The sequence below is a fragment of the Chamaea fasciata genome, unplaced genomic scaffold, assembly GCF_029207755.1.
Source record: "Chamaea fasciata isolate MVZ Bird 193981 ecotype frontalis unplaced genomic scaffold, bChaFas1.0.hap1 SCAF_4, whole genome shotgun sequence".
NCBI lineage: Eukaryota > Metazoa > Chordata > Aves > Passeriformes > Sylviidae > Chamaea > Chamaea fasciata.
Window position 1 is genome coordinate 8,669,006 of NW_027094089.1, and position 18,268 is coordinate 8,687,273.

At 35.1% G+C, this 18,268-nt stretch overlaps 1 protein-coding gene across 6 annotated transcripts in view; it reads left to right on the plus strand.

Moving 5' to 3' along the window:
* Positions 1 to 18,268, plus strand: part of NFIB (nuclear factor I B) — a 175,915-nt gene that overhangs the window by 141,921 nt on the left and 15,726 nt on the right. The window contains exons 9-11 of one of the 6 annotated variants that reach the window (XM_066180828.1): positions 3,830 to 3,995; positions 7,374 to 7,456; positions 16,392 to 16,480. The exons of 1 other annotated variant lie outside the window; for it this stretch is intronic. In XM_066180828.1, the coding sequence (XP_066036925.1) occupies positions 3,830 to 3,995; positions 7,374 to 7,456; positions 16,392 to 16,480 (338 nt within the window). The remainder of the gene's footprint in view (positions 1 to 3,829; positions 3,996 to 7,373; positions 7,457 to 16,391; positions 16,481 to 18,268) is intronic. 4 more of the 6 variants (XM_066180829.1, XM_066180830.1, XM_066180831.1 and 1 more) reach the window with 4 other exon arrangements.

The window sequence follows — 18,268 nt, forward strand, 5'->3', positions numbered from 1 at the left end:
GTTACAGGTTTCTGTTCAGACTTCAGACCTGAGGATTAAAAAAAAAATGTGCTCAGTACACACCATCAGATAAAAACAGCCTGACATTCTGAGTTACATTACAGCTGTGATAGCAAATACAACTTGCGTTTGGCTTTGGGCACATAAATGAATTAAAATGTGGCAATTCAAGATGGTGTGGAATTAAAAAAAGCTGAAAATTGTAACACATCTGGAAATCAAATTAGCATCCAATCCAACAGTAGAAAAATGTATGCCTGTATAAATAAGGGCTGAATTTCCCAGACCTTCATTGTGTTTACTTCTTTTCCTCACAAATTTTGCAATGCACGGCTTGTTTATCTAGCACAGCTACCTCTATGGAATTTGCTTGAGGTTTATGCCTCAGGCATTGCTTCTGTGAATCTATCACACAGACATATTGATGCACTATTTGATGGTAATAGCTGATTCTTCACTTGCAAGGCATTTTTTTCTGTTAGAATCTCTTCAGGAAAACTAGAATTAGAATATAGAACTTGTTTTGTATAAGGACAAATTAATTTGTGTTAAATGATGTACTGTAAGTATTTGCACTTGTAATTCAAGTGGATAGTGTCCAAATAGATATGCAGTTTCCATGCTAAAATTTTGTTTGATATAAGTGTAAAGGACAAAAGGAGAACAGGTCACAGAAATTCTTTCTAGCTGTCAGTTTTCAATAAGATTATGAAGGGGCTGTTTCTGATCAAAAGGTTTCTCTTTTTGGACTGAAAACTTAAAGCAGCTCAGAGGACTTGAGACACTTGAGAGAGCTGATGTTCATGAGCTTGTACTGCTATCAATGGCACCACCCAGAATCTAGACTTTTATTTCAAAAGCTTTCAGTTTTGTGTTTCCAAAGATAGCCACAGGAGTGTGAATTGAATATAAACTGTTGCAGCACTATCCACGTCAATCTGAAGACAGACCATAGCAATAATTCTGAGACAAGTATGTGGTCTATTTTCAGAACTACTTTTATGTTCTTAAGCTGCAAACTAGTTCTGATAACTTAAATATAAGTTTGGTTAACTGCTCCTCTGTTGTTCACTGCATGCAAGAAAAACAAATATGGATGTTTTGTGAAGGCTTCTTATGAGAGGCATTCTTCTAATAGAATTTGGGAGAGTATGAGAGTGCTATTCATAAACTCTGTTTTCAAAACTACTGAAGTTTAAAGCAATTTTCAAGTGTACCATTTCCTATGACAACCTTTGTCAAAAGGAGTACCTTGTTTACATCTCAAAGACAGCTCGATTATTGAATAATTGTATTTGTAAACTTTACACCAGATATATGCTTACCTACAACTGGATTGCAATTGCATTTAAAATCTAATGTGCAGAGTGTGAAACCTTGGAACTATAAGAATTAAACTTACTGAAGTAACAAGTTTTCATTGGTTTTTACTTCAGAGGTTTCTTTGTCTAGCAGACCTCAGTGTCATTGTATTGCGTCTGCGTTCACTTTTACATATGAGACAGATACAGAATTTCCATTTAGGAGAAAATTGGGGGAATAGTAAAAATAGAGAAATGAAGGCACTTGGTGTGGGGGATCACAAACTAGATCTACTAAAATCACTGGTAAATTCTCTATGGGTGTCCACAAGGACGGGATTTCACCCTGTGTTTGGATGGAGTGGGGTGATGTACTGCACTGCCATTATGCATCACACAGGGAAGAATTTGGTTTAGAAGAGAATGGAGTATGAGTATAATTTTTATCTTAATCTTTGTCTGAGCAAGGAGTGGGTTTGCTCATATAGGCCATATGGATAAGGGCAAAGCTGGAGTCCATGTGAGCCACTGGACTCCTGTTCACTGGGATCACTATAGTACAATATAAGATGATACATTTCTGTAAATCATCATGGTCTCCTGTGACTTTCTACTTTATTTTAATTTATTTTAATTTATTCTAGTCTGTCTTTGGAGACAGCTGCTTTTGTAAGCTGATTATACTGTCTGTTTAAATCCATACACTCTATGGAATCTTCTTTCTTAGTTTTAATAAAAGTTGATCATTTTGGTAAGAGATACTCAGTAACTTTTGTGATATATGTGAGCACCACATCTGCTAAGGCTCCTAAGGTAGCCTTGTGGTTTCTGGTCAGTGACTCCACCTACAAGGTACCAGATGCAACTGAGAGGTGGTATTCCCTCCAGCAGGCTGTGTGGACAGCTGGGCTTCCTGGACAGGAGAGGAGGCTTGCCTCTGCAGCAGACTCCCTAGAAGCATAGTGAAAATCCAGTCCAACTTAGCAAGCACGTCTTACTGACAAGAGCTGTGTCTAGAGAGTGACTTTTTCACTTTTTCACTGTTTAAGAGGGGTAGGTTTTTTGCTGCTCATAATTAGTGTGCATTTTTACTGTTATGTTTCATTGTAAGACTTGTGATTTTAGAGAGGGGAGATAGTCAGCTAACTGCTCAATGTTCTATGGACACCATATTAGTTTCCATTTGCCCTTATATTTTCTAGTGTTTTCTGCTAATTTAATTTTAGATGTCCTAAACAAGACTCTCCCTTGGGTGCGTTTGCAAAGTCTAGTAAATCATACTGCCAGGAAGTTCCTTGTGCTATTAATTTTAAATTTCCTCCTCCTCAATTTCATTCCATTGGCCCAAGTATGTATTTCCTGTATTTTCCAAATAATTCCTTCCTCTTCTGTGTGTTTATACTTCTCACATACTTGCGGTAATTGTCTCAGTCCAGCTATAATTTCATTGCCATAGTCATGCTTACCTCTTTTAACCTTTTGTTGAATCAGTTGGATTGTGTCCTTTATCAGTCCACGTCTTTAGGTTATCTTAATTTGACAAGATGCATCTGATTAAAAGATTCCCAGTATTTCATGTTTGCATGACTCTTCTAAAATACTTGTGACTCAGAGCACACACAATAAGTTTAAGACAAGTTATCAGCTGCTGTTGTAAAAACTATTTACTAGGTGCTAGTTTTCATTGTAAATGAAAGTAAATGGTAAAAGTTATTTACCATTGGAGAATTTGCAGTTATGCAGAACATCTAAGGTATGTTTAAACACTGGATAAACGTATATTTACCAGTCAACTTTGCCATATTCAGTATGCCTACCTGTAGAAAGTATCATATTACCTTGATGACCTGTACCTAGCATAAGGTCATATGCAACCAGCCTCTTGTATCTATGAAAAAAGTGTTGTTATGTATTATGCTCTTGGATTGCAAAGTTCCCATTGTTAAACACTTCTGTGTTTTTAATAGGTGGCTTTTTACCAGATCTTAAGATGTGTACATTATAGTGCACTGTATCCAAACCCTTTATCCTATTCCCAAATTGTGAATCATTAGTTAGCCTTCCAGTGTGAGTAACCTCTGTGGAAAACTGGTCAAGTCTTGGTTATCCTCCAAGCCAGCATGTTATGGCATGTGAAAACAGAGGTTTTACATCATTTTTTTGCTCTTAATACTTCATACATTAGGGCCTGTGCCTGTTCAGTTTACTCCTGCTGTCACGGGATTTTGGTTCACAAACATTGCACGAGCAGCAAAAATATTTTGATGCATTCTGATGCATGTGCACCCAGGAAGGAAGAATGCAGAAGAATGTTTTCAAAAACGTACTGCTACCTAGCATATACTACCTATCTGAGAAGGGACCTGCCTGGTGAAAATATTACATGGAATTCATAGCCTATTTAGAACAGCACATTCTAATACACATGTGCTACGATGAAGGTCAGTTCTGGAAAACCCTAAGATAGGTAGGTTCCTTAAACACAGTATGTCTGTTTCACAAGGCATTCTTTTGGTTTTGTTTTGTAGCCTAACAGCAGTGGTCAAGTAGTAGGGAAAGTGCCTGGCCATTTTACTCCAGTTTTGGCACCCTCTCCCCATCACAGTGCGGTGCGACCTGTGACCCTGACCATGACAGATACTAAACCCATCACTACATCCACTGAAGGTGAGGCATCTTCACCTACAGCAACCAGTAAGTATTTCTTTAGGAAATAAAAAATGTCCATTGAAGATTTGATATGATTTCAAATTGAGGCCAGAAAAAGGTGCCTTTTCCTACTATTTGACCAAGTGGGTGCTCATCATTTTACATGGAGAGCAAACATAATCTGATTGCAAAGCTTTTCCTCCCAAAATTTCAACTGAAGGATCATGTTACATGAACCAAAGTTTGTGACATGACAACCAAAATGAAATGGAAAAGCCTTCATATTCAACAACTATTCAAGGAAAAGAAAATGTGTTTTTTCATCTGAGGTGGACATTGTTAAGACATTGAGAAGCACACCCAGACAGTAAGGTTTTACAATGCCCGCATATGGAATTCCAAACAGGGACTGGATAATTTGTTCCTCAATGAACTTTCCTACAGAAATCAAACCTTGTTACAACGCATACTGAATCCGAGCTATGATAATTGCATGTTAATATAGGTTGTGTCATTTTTAGCAAAAACAACTGTTGTGGCAAAAGAAAATTTTAATTCCTTGTCATTTCTACAAGGGATGGTAGATCCACTGTTTGTGCTTGTTTGGTTTCTTAAAATAGAAAATAACAAACTCTAACTTCAATGTTTTGTGCTCTTTACCACATATGTTATTTATCCTATTATCTTCAATGGAATTGCAGTTCTAGAAATAAGGGCAAATATCTGGACTAATTGCTTCCCTTCAGACTACTCATGATCAGTGGAGCAGAATGTTGCTTTTCAATTGTGCTTTGAATTTCTGTCGTCCTCGAACTTGTATTTGGACTTTTGAGATGGCCCGTGTTACCAGCATTTGTCAGAGTGGGGAAGATTTTTAGGAGATGCTTCTGGATTCTTGGAAAAAAATCTTAACAGTCTTTATAAGTATAAGTCTCTTTAGGGTTTGTAGCATTAAAATTACTCGTTCCAGACCTATTTAATATTTGAACTTCAAATACGCTCCCTAACTGTTGGTCTGTCATTAATAGAGACCATAAACTGTGTCCTTTTCAGGTGTCATACTAGTTTAAAACTTCTCATTAGAAGCTGAGGCAAAGATGAGACTCAAAGCCATAAGATGTAAAGGAGGAATACTGTTTAAGCATTTATTAACAAAGGGTAGTAGGAATTTTTGGAGAAACTACTACTCAAGTATAAAAAAATACATATGGATAGATTTATGGAAGCATTTTTTCTGCCCTCTCAGTATATTAGTTTCATTGAGTGGTAGTAGAGTCTAGCTGTAGCCCCACTGGTGATTTGTGGTACAGCTTTTGGACCTTTTAAGAAGAAATTGTTTTAGCATCAAAGTAGAAACTGTTGCTCTAAACATTTGCACCAGAAGAAAAAACTGAGAAAACTAAGTTCTTGTACAGTTTCAAGTATTTGTGGTTTCATTCTACTTTGACATGATTTTGCTTGGCCTACCTATCTCTCTTAGATGAGGACAGAGTTTCTGATAAAAATGGCAAAAAGAACACAGTAAATGCCAGAACTGTTTTGGGATGTTTTCTGATAATACGGCCTTAATCATCACTATAGGAAAGCATACGAAATCTGTATATTGTCTTACTACCAAGGGAACAGTTTGGACTATATTTTCCAATTAAATCATCACCCAGTTTCTTGAGCAATTCATGGGAACCTGAGTAGCTGATTCCTTTTGAACCTTTAGAACATCTTGGCTCAGATACATAAATAAGGCATTCTCATGCTTCCATAGTAGTTTCCAAGTAAATTCTTGCCACTACAGCACATAACCAAAACCAGGAAAAATCCCTGTGTGCAAATTTTATTTGAATGTGGCTGTACTGACTACAAGATAGTGTAAAACACCTCACCTCCTCAGGGTGTTATGATTCTCAAAAAACTGCCTTAGTCTATCTCCTGCGTAAAGGCTTTTGACACTGGATTGGTAACTGTAAGAGCATAAAAAAGGAGGAAATATAGCTTGTTGATGAAGAAAGTAACAATAAATTGAGGGATCATGTCCTTCTGACATATAAATTATGTAAGAATACATATAAACTATATTATCAGTCAAACTGCATTATCAATCATAATAGGTCCACCACACAGATTACTAATGTTAACTTAATGAGAAAATCAACACTAAATATATTTTATGGCATAGTTTTATTTTTATTTGCAGTGACTGATTGATTTGTTTAAAATATATAGTTATATATGTATATAACTTGGACAAAAAAATAACATTATTATTCAGTGTCATGAGAATAAATTGGCAAATGATTAGCACTGCTTTTCATTAGGAAGTGCTATAGCATAATTTTTAATAATGGGAAAAAAAATCAGGCTTTAATAATATTTGGGGAACCCTGTGGCCTCCATCATAATTTCCTTCTAATAATTGGTTAATTCTTATGACATTTTTTAGTAAAGCCTGTTTCTTTTATATAGAATTTTTAATTTTTTAAATGAATGCATTTTCTTGTTTTTTTCCATGTTAAATTAACATTACCAGGCCAGTTTAGTTAGTACTCTCATCTAGCTTCTCACTGGCATGCTTGTATGTGTCTGTCCAGTTTTAGTGGTTTTGCTTCTAAGCCTTTGCCATTTTCCCAGAAAATTTCCAAGTTGTGATGCTACAGATTGCAGTGTGGACATTGCCACACTGGGAAGTTGAGTAAGACCTAAATAATTTGATAAGTGCCACTGAAAGACATGAGAAGGTAATGACTTTTAGGAATTACTGGGAGAGACCAGACAGGAATTTGTCCTGCAGGTGAAGGATCCATTCTCTGTAGTTAATCCCAGCATTGCTTGCAATTCTCTTTTTCCTCAGAAATGGGTTTCTTCAATCTTCTGTAGCATTCCTTCCCTTCTCAGGAAAATATTTATCAGATTATATCCCATTACTGTAAAGATTAATTTCATGCCACAAAAGTAAACCAAACTTTTTATTTTGATTTATATTGGTCTTTCACAGTTTGGTGTTTTCTTGGTAAAAACAGGCCCTTTACAGAAATCAGAATAATGTGGTCATGAATATTTTTTCTCAGCATTGTAATTTCAGTGATTTCACCATTGCTTTAGCTTGTATAATGAAAATTAAAATTGTGATCAGTTAAAAAAATAAATGTCAAAATTATTTCAAAAAAATTAATCAAAGGAACTTTTATGGTAAAAATACAATTATGATTTACACACGCAGCTTCCATTGAAGTTTATAGGAATTTATACATGCCTTTCCAAATTTGGTCCAATATTTCTTTTGCTTTCTCTTAAAGAAAAGCCGAAGACACATCCTATATATTGCAAAATCATAACTCTGGATCTCTCATATTTTTACTGTACCTGCAAAAGGTAAAAGATATGATAGGTTGATATTTTTATCAATATGTTTTGTTCTTCCTTAATCAGCCTACACAGCCTCAGGCACATCCCAAGGCAATCGATATGTGGGACTAAGCCCAAGAGACCCATCCTTCCTACACCAGCAACAGGTGGGCAAGTTTCACATAGGTGTAATGATATAGAGAAGCTTCTGCAGTATTACCTTCCTACATGCTACCACTGGTAATAGATTCAGTCTAATACCACTGGTATTAGACTGAAATCTTGAGGGGTTTCAGTATTTGTCATGTGAAGATGAAGCTTGTTCAAAACAAAATGAACACTTTAAGAAATATCAATTTAGCATATTCTTTGTTTTTTGGATTTTGTCCCATCTTAAGGAACTCCTTATATGTTTCTTTCAATATTTTAATTTTCAAGAGTTCATACGTTGAATCTTTAATAGGACTTTAGGAAACAGACTGAGGTATTTGGGAAACAAATACTAATTTCAAAATCAGTTTAAAAAATAAGCAAAACTTTGAAAGCAAAAAATGCAGTTTATTATTTTCAAGTTATTTTGTTTCCTCTTCCTCTGGATGTTTAACACTTCCCTTAATTTTAGTTTTAGAAGATCGGTTATAAAATTGAATTCTCAAGGCAATACATAATTTCTAGTGTGATAGGTTCAAATTGGTCTGATGATTTTTGTTCTAGTTTCTTACATCATTTATATTTCAAGTAGCATTTTAAATTTCATATCTCATTAATGCTGCAAATTTAGTGCAAATGAAGTGTTTACCCAAACTGTGAAAATATAGAGCTGAGATTAATGATAGCATACAAATAAATTAGCTGCAGTCAGTAGCAAGGCTATGAACATACAGAAATGGTACATTACAAAAATAAATTCAGACCCTTTGGAATTTTAATGTACTTTATGATGTGTATTTGTGTTCCTCTTAGATCTTAAGAGAAGAGGACTTTGAAATTCACAGCATGTAAAAAGTTACAAGGAGAAAAGCTGAATGTGACAATTAGAAAGAGGGTGGTAAATAGGTCTTGGTATTTGTTGTACTGTATTGATTTCTCCAAGTGTTCCTGTCAGCAGTTTATATGCATTTTCGTTTCGTTTTTCAGTAAAACCTAACTGTTCTATGTTGCTGAGATATAGCTGACCTGTGCATTAGCTGTAACTCCCTACCCATAGCCATTCCCAGGGCAAGGAGACAGTATGTCCATTTTAAAGGTCACCACATAGAGACTTCAGAGAAAATCATAAATATGATAATTTATTCAAAATAGCTGATGCATTACCAACTATTTTTTTAACTAGTAAGACCTAAATTCAAACATCTGTACGCTTTTATGAAACTATGTAATGACTATTAGCGAGTTTTCCAGCCATTAATTTCTCAATAACTTTTTTGGCATATTGTTTTGCTGGATTTTTTTAACCTCTCAAAGATTTTTTTTTATTATGAAATGTGTTATAATTACTATGAAATGTTTCTTTTTAAAGATACACAGCATATGAATATTGTTTTTTAAAGCACACATAACACTTCTCTTTTTTACCCACTGTGAATGTAATGTGTGGAGTTCTTGTGAAATTTAATATAGTGTTCTTTGAAATGTCTCTGACATCCTGCTAATTTAGGGATGTGCAATGACTTTTTTTCCCTCTGTATTTTTTGGAAACAATTTTTTTCTGCAGACTGCTCCTGCTTAGGCCTACTTCACCTTCCAAGCTCATTGAAAAAGTTCTAAACTTCTTGTGACATGCCAGAAAGTAGTAGAAGCATATTTAATTTTCTCCTGGCTGAATTTTGACATATATATTGCTAATGTTTTGCACCTTCTATTTATTTCTGTCTCTCTGTGGATCAAAATAGATTTCAAAATTTCAGGAGTGTCTTTGGACTGTCAAAGTGAAAGAGATCTGAAAGGTCTGTGGTGTTCACATGTGTTATGTCTGATATTCCCTTTCATGGTAAAATGTGGCCAAATGGCTTAAAGGAAAGGGGAAAATAAGTTTGATCTCACATACACTTCAGAAGCAGAAAAAATATTTAATGCCACTGTGTTAAACCACTATTCTCCTTTCTAAGGTGAATTGCTTCATAGTTTTATTATATTAACCCGAATTGATGAGCCACGTAGTATATTTAAAAATATCAGTGTTGAATTGTTTTTGCTCTAAACTCACCAATCTCTTCTAACATATGCAATGGACACAGCTGTGTTTGCCTGAGTGTGTTTGTGTGTGTATTGTGTGTATGAATGCCTACATATATGTAGAAAACCAAGGAGTAGTATGTACCGATGAAACCATCTGAAAGAACAGAATTCTTTAAGTAGAAAGTTTTTCAGATGGATAAATATGAATGTATAAGTATCTACAGGTATGTTTCTAATGGATTTAGTTACCTTCACTCAGTTTTAAAGGTGACATGCAGAGATGACAGACTATGTGTGTTTGTGTACACACACACACACATATATATATAAATGTATATCTATGTACACACACACGCATACATACATACATATTACTCAGAAAGTAAGGTAGAACATTGAGATTGTCTAAACAATTTTAATAGAACAAAGGTTATCCTTTGGTAGAGGCAGATGTGGGATTGATTTACTATGTCCTTTTATTACTTTACAACAATTTAAAAGAGACCACTCTTCTTGTGGCAGATTTTAAATGCATTTGCTTTAAAACAACCCATGATGAATGAGAAGAAAAATCAAGGGGTACATGAAATAAGGCAATTAATCATTTTATATTAGTGGAGAGAAATTTTTAATTAGAAAGCCAGTGGTTTTAGTTCCAAAGAGGTCTTTTAAACATTCTCCATACCCTATAATGCACAGTGACCCCTCAAGAATAAACATTGTCACTGTTACCTTTTTTACTGAATTGGAGGAGTCTTTATGAAGATTTAGTCTCTCTGATTATGAGAAACATTGACATGTACCCTTGAGTACTTTTTGTTGCTGTTAAAAAGAACCATTATGTAGCTCATTTAAGTTGCAGTAACCATAATAAATTTAAGTTACACATATATTTTGCAGCACATACTCACATGGAGTCCTGACAAAGTAATAGCTTGCTAGAAATTTCAGTAAACAATGTATAGCACAGCACACCCGAAATACTCACATTTAGATGGGAAGCGCTGAGTAAAACTTTGAAAAACAACGCATAATAGGGCCAATGGGAGAATTTGTTGGCTTTTACTGATCTGGATTCTGTGAAATTGTGACGTTGTATGGATTACTTAGCCTGTAACTGATAGTTAGAAAGACCAGATTCTAACGGGGAATTGTAACTGTGCAGTCCACTTTCTAATGCACTAGCTGGTGGATTTTCCCATCACTTGTCTTGAAATGTCAAGCTTTTCTATGTTTTGACGTAAATAGTTCCAAAAAATACATCTTGCTTCAGTGGCATTTGGAGAGTCATATGTATCTTGATATTTTCTTGTAAAAAATTCATATCAGACCTCCCCTGTCTGGAAATTACTAGTGACCACTCGGGTTGTGGTTTTTTTTTTTTTTTTTTTTCTTTTTTTTTTCTTTTTTTTTTTTTTTTTTTTTTTTTCTTTTTTTCTTTTTTTTCTTTTTTTTTTTTTTTTTTTTTTCTTTTTTTCTTTTTTTTCTTTTTTTTTTTTTTTTCCCAACACCAGTTTCTGAGAGTTGTTAGGTGTTGATAATATAACTGGAGGAAGAACACCATGGGAGAGGGCAAGGGATGTGATAAAACCTAGTAGCTGAATGAGTTTTTCTTAATTTTTTTTTATTAGCCATTGGTGGAAGTATTTTCTGAAGCCAAATCTACTGCTCATTACTGTTCTTTTTTTGTGCTGAGAAACATCCTAACTAAATTAAACAATAGAAGGTTTGCATAATCTTTGCAATTGCATGGGTGCACCTTCATCCCCCTCTCCCCACCCCTTAATTTGCATTCATTGAAGATTTGTGGTTTCTAACCCTAGGCTAGAGGAAAAAAGCAACAAACTGAGGAAAGTCAGTCAAATTCAACCTTCTGTTAGTGGACACAATTCCTTGCCAGATTCTAGCTGTGTCTGGATTCTTTTGACTAAGTAACTTTAATGGCAACATCATTAGCTCAGTAACAAAATCTTAATAATCAGTATTCTCATAGTTAAATGATAACATTTCTTTAGCTTCCTTGTATCATGGTTCTCCAACTTTGTGGATTTATTATGGCATTGAAATGACAAACACTTAAAATCAGGTTATGTTGTTTCTGGCAATAATGGTAGAAAGTTGGCAGAAATAGTAGTGAAATACTTTGCTTGTGTAAACATTTAAAAAGACGGATGGATGGATGGATGGATGGATGGATGGGTGGATGGATGGATGAATACATAGACACTTGTATTTATTGTAAGTGTAGATGAATGGTGTCATAAAAAATTGACGTTTCTGTTGGAATGAATGAAATAACTGCAAGGTTTTTGTTCTTGACCATTTAATTTTAATGCACCTCTGGCCCTGTATGGATGATTCTATTTTTAATTAGAAAATATAAATAAATGGAATAGCTATTAAGGTTGATAACAACAGTCTCTAGAACTTTCCTGCCACTGTGCTAATGCTGGCCCAGTAGCTGAGGAGTTAATGAACTCTTGCAAGCATTGCACTGATAAACTCGCTGGCATGGTTTTCACTAAAGCTTTCACTTTCTGTGTATGGTGTGTTGCATTCATGATTTTCACACAGATTTAACAATTATGAGTGAGACTTTTTCAATGTACATAATAATAAAGTCTCCAAAATTATCAGAAAACTGTAGATACCTTTTTATTTCCTACAAATGCTTTCCCTGTCTCTCCAGTAGAAAGTTGTTCTTACCAGATGCATCCTTTAGTTACTAAGCTGCACAGGTCAAAATGTAGTTCTCTTCATACTATTAATCATGGAAATAGTGAACTTAAATGTCCACTGAACACAGGGTATTTGTTTACAAAATGTTTTGGCTGGATATTACTTTTGGATTCAGCAGCAGGCTGAAAGAGAAACGCAGGCTGACTCCTAAAGAGAACTTGTCCATAAAGTCAGGAAACTGGTTATCAACACTTAGCCTGTTCTTATTGTGTCCCTTATCATAATTGACAGTTTGACGTAATACTGGGTCACATGATTGCCAGGGAGGTATGTAAATGGCTAAGAGGTCACCTTTCACATATGCTTACTGGAAAGGAAACACATTTAAAGGAAGTTTCAGTCAGAACAATGACATTATGCAAATAGTAAGTTTTATGGACTTTTCTCAGCTAACGGAAGCTATAGCAGTCTCCTATTGTACTTTCCAAAATACAATTCTTCTTTCACTAGCTATCACAGAAACTTGAAATGAATGTTAGTCTTAGCCATTCTTTAGATACAAGACTACAAAATCTGCTTAAATACTAACGCCTAAAAAATATTCATACTATGATTAAATACTGAGCTGTTGGCTGTGAATTTTTAATGTATGTGTGATTTGCATACTTAAAATGCTGCAGGATGGTTGTGCTTTCAAGGTGCTGTTTAAACTGTGAAGACAGCTATAGTAAAATCTAACACTTGGGTAGTACGTCACGTCAGTATGTCTCACAGCTCTGGAAAGTGCAAAACAAAATCCATTTCCTGACATTTTACAGAACAGAAGCACTTGATCTACTACTTTGCTTGTCTCCAGGCCTGTGTCCACTTCCAGACTTGTGTCTCCTTCCTGTAAAATGTCTGAGGTGAACGCATTGCCTCCCAGGAGAAATGCATGCAGTGGGCTTCGTGCTCTCTGCTGCTTCATGAGCGCAGCAGTGGGAATGTACCACAGGTATAAGGACAGAGCCTAAAATCCAGGACTAGGGAAATGGCTGGGCTACTTGTGAGGATTCCTCATCTCCTGCAAGGCTCGGCATCCTTTTCCACTTCATAATATAGACTTATCCTCTTTTTTTTGTGGTTAAATGAAAGATAAATAAGAAAATAATTGATAGTGTTTTGAGGATGGAAGATGTTATGGAGTGAGGTGGCTCGCCTTGCTGAAAAACCACTGAACTGAGAACTGTAGGTCAAGTGTTCAACAGCCTTCTAGGAAAGACTTTTCATATGTCAGATCAGGTAATTTATTTTTCATGATAACATACATTTGAGAAAATTAGTAATGTTTTCCGCAGTTATTAGATATATCCTAAGCACCATTTCTTATGTCCCTCTACTGAGGAGTGTAAGTTTTCTCAAGTAGTTTCCTTCACTTTCTCTTCACATATCCCGCAGAGCTACCTTTTAGGTAACTTATAGTGGGTAAGAGTGGCTGTGCCTTCTCATCTCCAGCTGACACTGTGGCATGATTTTAGAGATACCTAGGTTACTCTGAGGAGGATTAGTAGACAGAAAGTTTTCAGTGTGACTCCAGACAACATATATCACTTGAAATACTGTAATGAAGTGTCTTATGTCCTTCCAAATCTTGTTACTCATGTAAGGTCTGTGCACCCAAGATTTCCCTGCTGGGCTGTCTGGACATCCTCCAGGGGCAGCCTCCCACTGCTGCTGTGAACAGACATCTTCCATCAAATAGAGCCCAGGCTTACAGAGTTCTATTAAAATCTACAGTTTTACCCAGAAACCACTCAACGCATGCACAGGATGCAGATGCACACTTTGGAAGTGATATTTCTAAATCTTAGGCATGCAGAGATCTTTCAATAGGAGTGACTTGGGAGAGGAAGTTTTATGTGAGGGAGATTTAAAAAAAATAAAAAGTCCAGGCAGGGTAATTTTTAAAGACATTGGGACAGCCATGTGAGCCTCCTGAGGAGGGTGGAGCAGCAGTTTTTGATGTTGGGAAGGTGTATTTCAGTTCAACTAATGTAGCCCTGAGCTTGTAACAGAACCTGCTCTCATGCAAACCTGCACCTCCCCACAGTGTTGGCACTGTTGGTGCAGTGAATAGCACTACAGTACTAGCTGTGAGTCTCATGGAGAATGAACCTTCATATAAATGTGCATGTACATGCTTGCATGTACAGCTTAGGAATCAAATGTGCATGTTGCATTATTGCCTTTGCAGTATTTGGACGTATGTGAATTGACGTACTTATGACTATATATAATAATAAGCATGCAATTTATAAAATTTATGAAATATGTTTCAAAAGCTTTGTGGTGCTTTCTTAATGATAAATGTAACACATTAACTGTATGTGTGGAAGGTTTGCATACAGACTGTGGGAAGAATACAGTGATTTAGTGCAGAACCTAATTTACTAAAATGCAGTATATCAGTCTCTTACTGTTTTCCCCAAATGACAAATGCAATTAGATTCTATATAGCAAGCTAAGAGCTTGCCAGATTTCTGAGTTAGACCTAAGTGAATATAATAATTTGGTAACACTATGTTAGTGATTTTAGTACATTTTTAATGATTCAAATCAGCCAAAGGGCTTTTATTCCTAGATTTTATATTTTGTGAAGAAGTAAAATGGGGGGATGGGTGGAAGGCTTTAACCTTTCAGTCTTTTGTTTCAGCTGCAAGAGAGTTTTTATAGCTAAGTTATGAATCTTTAAAATATGCATTTGTAGTGAAGATGATTACATCCTTAAGGATAATAGCAGAAATATGTCTACTGTACATTGAGTAACTGGGCTGACATATTTTATTATGTTTTCATTATTAAAATCAGGCTTAGGATCCTGTTTCGTATTGTGACTAAATAAAATGTTTACTTACCCATTTCTTTAAACAAGTTTAATGTATTTTTCACATTTCACAGTTACCTCTAGGAAACTTTTTAACTGCATGTTTCCTTTTCTGGTTAATTTCATGTGGTTTAGTCATGCTTTTAATGGCCTTTAGAAGGTCCCTTGGAGTTCTTTAGATAACAAACAAGAAACAATCCCTATGAAAACATCAAAGACTAACATTTCCATTTCTCAGACTTTAACAGCAGGAAGCTTATTAGTGTAACAGCCAGACAGGGTCAGGTTTGCAATATTTTCGTGTCCTCAGCATTTGTATTTTTCAGGAAAAGACTGCAATAAATTGTGCTTCTGTGAAAACAGTTCATTGTAGTTTGTTTGCTGTAGCCTGTACTATCTCAAGAATGTGAACTGGGATAGAGAAAACTAAAATGCATTGAATGCAATTAAACTCAGCAACATTATCTTCAGTCAGGAGTGTTTAATCATATATAACAGTACAGCACTTTATATAAACATGACTATACAGAGGATAAAACATATATTTTCTTCAGAAGTCAGATAAGCTCACTTTCTTAAGCTTAAAAATAAGCAGCATATATTTTCAATAAATCTGCTAACACTGTTGGGCAGCTGTTAAATAAACAGAGCTGCCAAGGGTTGCTTGAACAATCTGTGAAGACAGAACTGATGATTTGAGGATCTGGGAAGAATTTGTTTCAGCTAATATTTAGTACATTCCTCATTATATTAAAATTCAGTAAAGTAGTTTAAATTCTACTTTTTTGAGTTTAGATAAGATTATTTTATCACCTCTTGCTAAATAATACCACCTTCAGTAACACTAGATTAATAAAATTTAGTTACAAAATACCTTTACTCTTTTTAAATAGCAGGGTAGAAACACAGTTTGTTTAATTTTGGCAAATTTTCTATAAATTGCATGTCTTCTATGTTTCACAAAAAGCATGCTAGAAGATACTGATTATATCTTACCTTACTAAATACACATTATATAGAGAATTGCCTAAAAAGCCAGCATAAATATTTCCTTTCTTAAAGTATTGCACTATTGATTATTACTTTTTCCTTTTATTCCAGCTCAGTTTTTAGTCTAATAATGGCTAATTGTTATGTGCTACACACTAGTTACTCTTTTATACTTTATTAATAGAGGATCATATTAAAGTATCATTATATTAAACAAGTCTATAGACATCTATTTCTCAAAATAAGTTCTTTTTCTTTGTTTTATTTTTACAGTTGCTTCTTGGGAAAGTAAGACTTTTGCCATGTACAGTAGTAGTTTGCATGTATTCATTTAAATACTGAAAACTGTAGTATGCTCGATCCATATCTGACTGCTAGGTTTCAATTGACAGCTGAGAATTTGTGACTGGACCATGAATCAAAACGGCAGGCATTTATACCCCAGTGCCAGTGAGGATACATTGGGAATTACTTGGCAAAGGTAACATTTTAATTATTTCCATCCCTACATTGCCTCTAAAAAAGTTGCATAGAGTGACAATGTCTGTTTTAGTGGGCCTCCAGAGGTATATATGACAGCATTATGATCAAAATATGTGTTTAACATTTCTCCTAAATGCATTAAGGTTCTCTTTCATTTAAGCTGACTTTAGATGGTCCCTTAAGCTAACACCTGAAATAATGTTATGCTGTCCTATGCCAACGGTTTGCGAGTTGAAGGAAATACTGACCTTAGGCTTTAAAAATGTCATTTGCACTCATATTTTTGGGACCTTAATGGTTAATAGAAAGAAAACGGTGCTGTTAGAGGTATAGATGAGTATAATAATAGACGGCTGAGGTGGTGATGGTGGTTGTTTTTGGGTAAAGAGTAACTATATTATTTATAGAGGCATTTCTTGCCAATTGACTGGTGTAGTTTCAGGTCACTAACATATACCTGGAAGGTAAGATATAAACCATCTTATTTTTCAGCTAAATAACAGAATACTTAGGAATGATTTACAAAAAGAGTTTCTTTTGCTGTGAGTACCACCTATTACCCCCCACCAAATAAACCAAACATTAAACTCCATTAACCTTTGATATATTATGTCTTTGGGTGTATAGTGGATTATGGTAACAGCAGAAGGTGTATGTTTATTTAAATAGGCATATAAACAAATCAACATAATTTTGATACACCCGTGTTCACTTTTTTCATGTACAGGATTATCTGCAGCACTCAACACTAAATGAGGGTTGTACATGTAAAGCTTGTAGGCTGGAAGCCTATCAGATAAAGTATTAGCCATCCCCCCAAGAGATAATTAAAAATATATTTTTTAAAATTTATGCACATGTGAAAATATATGTACCTGAGAATAGTTAGTGTAAATATGTGTGTGAGTGTAATTTATATGTATTATGCACAAAATGCTTTTTGATGCATTGTACTGATGGTATTATTGATTGCTAGAAATTTTGGGACTTTTGAGAATCAACTTGGAAGGGAAATTACTGAATTTCAAAATTGGTGCCTTTTACAAATCTGAAGTTCATTTTTTTTTCAATTTTTCTGAAGAAATGTTTTAAATCTAGGAAAATTTTGGTGGTAAAATAAGGCCTTGTCATTTTTTTCTTTATATATTTAATAGTACAATGAAAATTAGCTAATGGATTCACCTCATCTCTTCAAGGGCTGTGATTCACATTACAAATCCCCATCACGCATTAAATGCCAGAGTTTTTAATGTACTGCCAGTAGTGAGTCCAAACTGAGCTTTTATAGCACAGAGGGGTTGATTTATTCTCTCACTACAAAGTCGCATTATTCAGGACATTTATAGGCATTAGAAAATTTCATCACAACAATTTATCTAGGAACATCCACACACAGTTATAATCAGTCATCCCTTGAGCCCCCCTTAAAGCAATGCCAGTTTTACTGATTGAAGCACTGTCCTAGTGTTTGCTGAATTCTGTTTTTCAGTAGCATCATACGACACCTTGAGCATAAACTGAGAAAAAAAAGGAAAAGTGGGGGAAAACATATTTATGTGATGATCAAGGAAACTTTGGTCATGAATAAAAGCCTGCTCCATGATCCATTTGCTGTTATAGACCACACTGTTTTGCAGATAACACCCAGAATGCTGCTTGCCACTGTGGCCCCACCAACCTATGCAAGCACTGCCAGAAGAGCTTGGGCACAAATTCTGCCATGAGTATTTCATTAGAGGCCTAGGCTATGCCACTTGCTCTTGGATTATGCACAGCCTTGAAGGAC